Genomic DNA, 9330 nt, shown 5'->3' on the forward strand with positions numbered 1-9330 from the left:
TTTTTCTTCATCGTCTTCTTTAGCTCACGCTTTTTCCTTGCAGATCTTGGTTAGTCTCAATCACATTGCCCTCATAAGAAGCCCTGAAGATCTCCCTTTAAATTATCAGGATCGAGAAACACAATGCTTATGAGAAAACCAGGGTTAATGATCTTCTTCGATGAATCATATGCAGTTTTTAACACTCCTCCTTGCACAAGCCAAGGAGTGGTTTCTCATGACTATAGAACTTCAAGTTTCAAATCAAGGACAAAACCCTAGCCACCTAATTTTAAATCTTAGAGGTGTTAACTATTCCTCATAGGAGGTCATCCATACCCAAATCTGGTTCCCACTGCACCACCATTGATTTCTAGGTTATTAATTCTTCAAGCTCTTCAATGATTTTTATGGGTTATGGGATAAATTGAGGAATGAGCTTTGTCAAACATGGCGATGGTTGATTTAAGGGAAAGAATAATTTTGATTTTGGGAACCTCGGTCGAAGATGACAAACATTGAGGTTAAACTTGTAAAAGAGTACTAATCAATAGAAAACATGGACATTTGCGATGGTTTTGGATTTGTTTCAATTCATTTTATTCGATAATCCTAACTTGCAGTGGACAATGGGAACACACACATCTGCTGCATTAGGGGGACACGTTGCTCTAACATAATGATGTTCATGGATTGCTGAGAGGCCTTTTTTTGAAATATAAGAGGCAAGCTAGGCTTGGAAGAAGTTTAGCAAAATAAAACGGAGGTTAAATAAAACATTGATCCCCTAAGTACATAGCAAGACATTCATTAGGAACACAGGGTAGTAAAGTCGTCTCAAGTGGACTTGCTTGACCTATTTTAGCCATATAGTCTGTGCATTGAATAATCTCTCTGTGGGAATGTTGCAATGTGACTCCCTCATTTAGGAAGAGGAAATTCCTGATAAACTCTATGTCATCACGCAATGGGTGATCAAAGGCTTGGTCATAATTCAAAGTATGGATGGCTTCCTTGGAGTCTGAATATATTTTAATCTTTTTGGAGTTTAGTTAGTCGCAAACCTCCAGCCCTACTTTAATGGCTAATATTTCAGCATTTGTACTCTGACAAGGGCCAAGGTTTTTGTGAAAACCTATTACCCACTCGCCTTTGTTGTTCCTGATTACTCCCCCACAGGCAACGTGATGTTGATCTTTTACAAAACTATCGACATTAAGGCGAACATGGCTATTAGTGGGTGGAGTCCAGACGTCCTCCATGGACAAAGTGCTGAGGAAAACCTTGTGAATTAGTTAGTTGTTGATCACTTGTTCTAACAATAAATCAATGCACTTGTGTATTATCTCATTTGCTTTGGGCCTTTGACCTTCAAACACAAACTTGCAACGAAGGTCCAAAGGCCCCAACAGACCAGACTGAAGACACACGTCTAGGGCCATGATTTAAAGACACCATATCCTGGAGAGTGTGTAGAGTTCCAATTGAGCCAGACCTACAAATCACCAATAAAAAAACTAGAAGTAAAGTTAGGTGATAATATCCCTCTCTAAATTTGTTTCACTCATTCACAATCTCTCAATAAATGGATTAAACTTTCCTCATAATGACACTCGAAAGGGCCCTCAAAGTTATTTGTGAAACCTCTCAAGGCTCTGAGTGAGTTTGTAGCAACTCTCTCATGGGACACTTGCCACATAAAAAGTTTGATTTTTTCTAAAACCTGCCATCTCCATATTCTCACCCAAAAGGGTTCCTATTATTAGCAGAAGGTTAAGTGAGATAATCATAGGCGTTGTTCATTGTAAATTGGCCATCTGTAGATGGTCTCTACCAATACTCATCAGTTCTAAATCTAGTGGGTGGTTTGATAGATTTAACAACATTTATGACCCAAGAAGGCAAAAAATTATACCAAGGAGATATATTCCAAAGCCCATCATAAAGAAGCTGGTCATGCACTGTGGCTGCTTGGTTGAGGAGGTTAAGATTTTGTTCAACATAGCATATGAGTAGCTTGGGGAGAGGCATTCAGAGGTCAAGCTCGAAATGAGTGTTTTTGCCACTATTAATTTTCATTCCCGAGGCTTGCAAGAATATATCTCAAACCTTACAAATAGATCTCTAAGTAAGCGAAGAGTTTCTTTTTTTCTTCACAGATTCTAGGTGGTGGGGGTTACAATTATATTTAGCCTTTAAGCAGCAAACCCATAAAGTGTTAGGCTTTGTGATAAGATCCAACAAAGCTTGAGAATGAAAGCTTTGTTTTGATTACCTAGAGATCTAATACCAAGACCACCATCTTTTTTCTTATTGATCACTGTATCCCATGCTACCATATGACTACATTTAACATCTTCATTTTGAGACCAAAGGAAGCTTCTGCTGATTTGTTCAATTCTAGCTAGTGTACCTCTAGGCAATAGAACAAATTGCATCTGGTAACTGGGCATAGCAGATAGAACTGCTTTGATGAGAATAGACAACCCTGTTATGCTTAGGTATTTGCTTTTCTAACTAGATAGGCAGTTGCTAACTTTTGAACTAAGGGGTTGAAGGTGGCTTTAGTGACTTTTTTGTGGATGATGGGGACACTAAGGTACTTTCCCAAGTTCAATGCAAGTCCAATCCTTAAAGATTGACTGAGTTGTAGGGCATGATTAAAACCGACATTACGAGAAGCAAAGACTTTAGATTTATCCAGATTTACTCTATGACAAGAAGCAAGGCAAAATTTGTAACAGACCTGATTTTTACCATAATTTTTTTTTTACAAAAGAAAACCTCCCCCCTTTATTTTTATAAATAAATATTTTTTAAAAAATGTGCCTGTCCAAACAAAGTGATATCAAGATTAATAATTACCACTGGGTTTAGCGCAGATGAGGCCCAATAAATGATTTACAGCAAGTCCAGGGTTTGATAATAATTTATAGATATAATCAACTATGCTAAACACACATTTTTCTTATACCATTAATATGTACAATCCAAAATAAATAGGCTTGGCCTAATAGAAAACCATAGTCTAGATTGACATGTTTAAAAGTTATCCAGCTCAAACAAAAAGATTGAGTAGTTATAATCGAATAACCTATAACAATTATCTAAAATAAAATTTATAAGGGTCCTTAGGTCATGGTAACTATAATTACAAAATAAATAAAAAACTACATGCCAAGTCGAGAGAAGGGAGCCTAAGCTCACTTCTTCAGTACCTTCCCTATAACTTCACTTAACTACTCACCTAAAAATGATAACAAGTAACATGTAAGATTAAAAATCCTAATAACAGTTGGTTATTCTAATATATACCAACATATTTCTTGAAATCAGTTCACAAACATATCTATAGATATACACATGCATTTCATAATCAATACACAAAACAAGAAATGCAATATTCATAATTTTATAATAATTTCTCAATCAATGTCAAACTAAAACAATAATGGTACATTTTCCAACCTCACCCTTATGGCTCCCAACTCCCTTATTACCACTAGCTGGAGCCTAAACTGAGGTTATACCCGGTTAAAGGTACATTGCCATTAGAATAGGACTCCATTTCTTAAAAAAGGGGTGCCTATCATCTCAAAATGTCAAAGACATTGGGAACTACAAGAAAAAGCCCAACCACTATGCGCGTAGTAAAGGCAAACCACGCGATATAATATTCAATCATCAATCCCAAACAAACAATCATATTACTAGCCATCTTTATTACCTCTTTTGCATCACATAAAACAAATGTCACATTTTACAATAAAATCACACAAGTATTAATATATATGTAGACAATACTAAAAACCAGTATCTCAATATATGAAAGAATATTCCAATGTTACCTCTTCTTCAAGCTATAACTAACTCAGACTTGTAAGGAACTTCTTAACCACGATAATAAATTAATCTACGACATTGAATAATATAAATACCATTAGATATATATATATATATATATTGTAATTTATCAATTAAATATAAAATTCAACTAAACTTCCCAAATTTACAATCATATCCTTCCAATCTAAATCCCTCTGATAAAAACCCAAAATTAAATTAAATTAACTTATTTAAATCCTAAAAGCATAATTTAATCAATATAGATATCTTATACATCAAAAATCACAAATTTTATAGTTAAAAACTTAATTTTAAACTCTTAAATCAGTTAATAAAACAAATCTAAACTGATAAAATTTAAGTACTAATTTATCTCTATTAATTAATAGTTTTCGTTATTAAAAGTTAATACTTATTCTAAGTTTAAACTTTAAAATTTGCTTTACTTATCAAAATTTTACTATTATTCGAAAGTTTTGGATGAGTAGGAAAATATTTATAAAAGAAGTTTTTAGAATAGAAATAGTTTTTAAGCATAAAATCTTATTTCAAAAGCCTTCAAGCCCTTATCCTTCTCCTCTCTCTCTCTCTCTCTCTCTCTCTCTCTCTCATCTTGTGCGTGAAAATGAGATATATGAGAGAGCAAAGCCAATAAAATATATGTATTGGCCTTAATTTTCACCGCCTCTTCTTCTTATTCTCTCTCTTTTTTTTAACTTCAATACACTTCCTTATTAAGTCTTCTCTTTATTATATATATATATATAATCACTTATCATTATTATTTCCAATTTCTAAAAGTAAAACTTAACATGAAATTATATCCTAAGTTAAACAAAATCTCCTAATTAATTTATTTATCTTCAAACATTCTTTCAATTTTTATTAATTCTAATTAACTCTAAAAATTAAAGTAGAATGTTACAGAAATTGTGCATGACATGTCATATTTCTTCCATTTGGTCAATTGATGCTTCTGTGAACAAGATAAGGTCATCAGCAAAGAAAAGATATGAGATTTCGGGGCCATTCCAAGTGAATCTAAATGGTTTCTAATTTTTTGATTCACATTCAACTTTAATAGAATGTCCAAGCCTCTCCATGCATAAAACAAAGATATAGGGGCTAAGAGGGTCACCTTGTCAGGCTAAGAGAGTCACCTTGTCGAACGCCTCTTGATGGCCTAAACTCTTCACTTTATTCACCATTCCAAAGGATACAAATTATTATTGAATTGATACATGTCATAATAAGGTGGATGAGGTTCTATTCAAGGCTAATGCAATTTAGTGTATCTTCTATGAAAAGCCAGTCAAGTCTATCAAAAGCTTTTTTCATGTTCACTTTTACAGCAACATAACCCTTTTCCCTCTTGGTGCATCGCATGGAATGGATGACTTCTTGAGCTATTATAATGTTATCACAACTAGATCGCCCTGTGATGAAGCTACATTGCTCTTGCCCAATCGGTTCATCCATAGCACTCTTAAGCCTGTTTGCCAATAGTTTTGTGACAATTTTGAAACTCACATTACAAAGGGAGATGGGCTTGAAATCCTTTAAAGAAGAGGGGCTGTCACATTTAGGAACAAGAACAATGTTGGTCTTGTTGATACTAGTAACTTGAGAAGGGTCGACAAAAATATCTTTGATCAATTTACAAATAGATGTTCCGATTGTGTTCCATTGAGTTTGAAAAAGGTGGGCTTGATTGCCATCAAGACCAGAAGCTTTGAATGCAACCATAGAGAAAGCAACATTTTTTATTTCTATATCATCAACTTGTCTATGAATCTATGATAAAACAAAATCATGTAGCCTAGGAAAAGCAAAAAACTAACCATTTGGAGGTGGCACAGAAGGATCTTTACAATAAAGACTTTTGAAGAAATTGTGTGTCATTTGCTTAAGGATGGATTGTTCAGAGATCCACATACCTTCATCATTTTTAAGAGAGGTGATCTTCTGTCATTTCCTTTTTACGATGGTTGATGCATGAAAGTAGCTGGTGTTTTTGTCTTCCCATCGAAGCCAGTTACAACGTGATTTTTGGCACTAGATCATTTCTTCTTGATTAGAAAGTTTGATGTACTCTTACCAAAGCTTATCTTCAAGCCTTTTGAGCCTATTATGTGAATTTGTCTTTCTGCTCTTATCTATCCCTTCTAATCTTCAGAGAACCACTAGCTTTTTCTTCAAAATGTTCCCGACATAGGAATTATTCCATTCAGTGGTAGTTCTTTGAAAAGTAGAGACTCCATCAGTCCAATTTTGTTGATTCCAAGCTTTTGCAACGAGTCCTTGGAAATCATCCTCCATGGTCCATGCAGCTTGATATGAGAATCTTTTTGTTTTGGGAGGAAGAGGTTGGAGGCTTTCTGAGCTAAACAGAGTAACTCTATGATCTGATTTGTAGCGGAGATCGTGAAGTAGAGATGAGGTAGGAAATTTGTTGATCCAGGGGAAGTTTACAAAAGCCCAATCAAGATATTCTTTAACACTTGAGAGGGCTTTGAATATTGTTCAAATTGTTCAATTATTAGGACTCGAATATTGTTAATAACTTAAGTGCTTACAACTCTTTTCCACATCTGTTCAATTGTAGATTTTGATTGTTGTTGAAAATTTGGATTTCATTTTTCAGCTTAGTGCTATGGGTTTGATTTTAGTTTTTGGTGTCCTGAGTTTGATTTTGATTGTACAATGGATAATAAAGAAGCACACATTGACAAAGATGAAGCAGACTGGATGAGGATGCATTTTTTTCATTAATCAATTATCTATCTCAACATGCCATGTGTATATTTTCTGGTCAAACGAAGTTAAATTTCTCTAACTTAAGATTTAACTGTGGCAACATTGGTCTCAAAAAAATTTAAAATATGAGTTGTCTTTTGAAAAAAAAATTCAAAACATTTTTATCTTTTTACCTTTAAAAAAGTGCTTTTTATAAGAAAAAATCGCTTCCTCATTTATAAAAGATAGCAAAAAAAATTAACCAAAAAAACAAAAAAGATAAGGGTAATACCAGAGCATGATTTCAAATTCAAATTTATAGCCGAAAAATACCTGAACTCGAATATTGTTTCACATCACACGTCAGGCTAACTGCTCTTTAATCCAATCTTGTGGAAGGAGGTGGAAGCAGCAACCTCTCAAAATTTGTAAAATCAAATCATATCAAAACTAACGCCCGATTAGCCTTCCAAACTCAACCTCCATTGATTGAAGCTCCCGTCTGAGTCTTATTTTATCAGATTGCTTCTTCGTCGTCGTATCTACCCTCCCTACCTTGCTCTGCTTCTCGGCCTCTTGAATGTTTCATCCTTTCCTTCCTTCCCACCAAACACGACTATTGATACTAATGTGAGTTATTCTCACTCTCTTTCTCACCCACAATTGGAATCAATTCCTAATTTCCTTAGAGAATATTCTTCTGTTTTAATAATTCCCAATTCCCTCCCTACCTTTCGTCCCCTCATCCGAGGCTAAGGTTTTTCAGATGGAAACTTTTGCGGTTTCCGATTCCCGTTCCGTTCCCGTTCTTCTTCCTTTCTTTTCTCTCTTCCTACTCTCCTACCTCATCGCTTATTTCATCGTATTCCGTAACTGGAGCCCTAAGATCCGACCCGAAGCTTCTAGCTGCTTTATTTCTCTTCTTCACGGCACCCCCGCCGTGGCCCTAGCTACCATCGCCATCCTCTCCGACTCAAACCGCGGCTTCGATGGTTTGAACACCACGTTTCAGAAGATGGTTCTCGATTACAGCATCGCTTACTTTCTCATGGATCTTCTGCACTACATTGTCTTCTTCCCTAGCGATGTATTATTCATAGGTCACCACCTGGCCACCCTCTTCGTCATTTGCACATGCCGCTATGTCGTCTCGCACGGGGCTTTCGCAATTCTCTTCCTTTTGATTCTCGCCGAGGTGACCAGTTTGTGCCAGAACGTGTGGACGCTAGCCGGTGCGCTGAAGAGCGACGTTCAGATTGCAGCTAAGGTGTATGATCTTTTGTCTCCTCCATTTTATATTTTGTATTCGCTGGTTAGGGGTTTTGCTGGCCCCTATTTTATCTTTAGAATGGTAGTGTTCTATGCGAGCGGGCTTGTCGATGGTCTAATACCAAAGTGGGTTTGGATTTCTTGGGTAGGCGTGGTGTTGACGGCTATTGGTGTGAGCATTATGTGGATTTCGAATCTTTGGATTGAACTTTATAGGGAAAGAACCAGAAAATTAGAGGAGAAAATAAGATAGGGCTATACAGCAGCGTCTGAATATCTGTAACTCTGTTTTTCAGTTATTATTGGTACTGATTATAAAATACCACAATTTGGATCCAATTCCTTCTTGTTCCTCCTTTGGGTACTGGGGATGGTTGGCTCTAGTGTAACTAAGAACTGGGAAAGGGTGTGATGGGAAGTTCAAGGTTTTTCATGCTGTTCCAGAACACCTTTTATGTGTTTTTTTTTTTTGGGTATAATTTCTTTCTATGAATAAAGATATATAATCGAATTCACAGGAGTTTATTTAACAATCAGTGCCCATACCTGTGAAGCATGCTGAATTGATTTTTGACACCGCCTTTACTGCTTTTAGAATGGGGGAATAAGTTTTTGCTCAAAAAAAAAAAAAAGAATGGGGGAATAAGTTGTTAATCTTGGACAGATAGATTCATTCAAGTTGTTTCAAAGTTTTGGTCTGGGAGAAAACCATGTCCATGTTGAAGCGATCCTTAAAACATTGTTCGGCAGTAAAACGCTAATAAAGATTATGGACATTACGCATGGCATTTAAAGACTATTTAATGTCCTTAGCGTTGGTATCGTGGTCATTCAAGAACAGAGGTACGGACAAGTGAAGGGGGTAGAAAAAACACGACAAATGACTTTGACGTCACTGATAGGGCTAATCTCAAATGCGAAGGTGTGGGGACTGACGTCACGTGAACATAATTAAGTTAAGGGCAAAGTTTGCCGGTACAGAAATCTTACAGGTTGTGGGCATTCATTCCGGGAAGAACATTTAGAATCTCTAAAATGCACACGAGCACTTATAACAAAATTTTGACAAGTATTTGATTTGTGCACATTTTTATCTGATATTTAATTATTTTAGTGGTCATTCATTGATATTTAGCCTTCATCCCATGTGCAATGTGTCGCATTCTCACACACTAATCTTGAACGTGAGTGCGACCTCGAATGGCCTTGAGGAAATTTGACATTACATCAAGAAAGCGTGTTGATACGTAATAGTTACTCCTTTGATTCTCTTTTTAAAATTATTTCTATCAATCTTATCAATATTAAATTACTAATATAAAAAAAAATAAAAGTGTATAGAATTTTAAATATGTCCCTATATATAATAAATTAAAAAAATTAATCATTTAATCCTTATAATTTTGATTAAGTTATAATTCAATCTCTAAACTTTAATTTGTTATAATTTAATAGTTAAAGTATTGATTCAGTTGTAAATCAATTCCTGAACTTTGCTTC

The 9330-nt window shown here is 35.3% G+C and overlaps 1 protein-coding gene across 1 annotated transcript; it reads left to right on the forward strand.

Annotated features, from left to right (window-relative positions):
- The first annotated feature begins 6948 nt into the window (after positions 1-6948).
- On the forward strand, positions 6949-8363 carry LOC129285381 (TLC domain-containing protein At5g14285). The gene has a single exon (XM_054921050.1). It carries the CDS (start codon positions 7328-7330, stop codon positions 8081-8083), a length of 756 nt encoding a protein of 251 aa, XP_054777025.1. The 5' UTR covers positions 6949-7327; the 3' UTR covers positions 8084-8363.
- Positions 8364-9330: the final 967 nt, after the last annotated feature.

The sequence above is a fragment of the Prosopis cineraria genome, unplaced genomic scaffold (assembly GCF_029017545.1).
Source record: "Prosopis cineraria cultivar Desert tree isolate PC_DT_omini unplaced genomic scaffold, ASM2901754v1 PC1, whole genome shotgun sequence".
In the NCBI taxonomy this organism is placed as follows: domain Eukaryota; kingdom Viridiplantae; phylum Streptophyta; class Magnoliopsida; order Fabales; family Fabaceae; genus Prosopis; species Prosopis cineraria.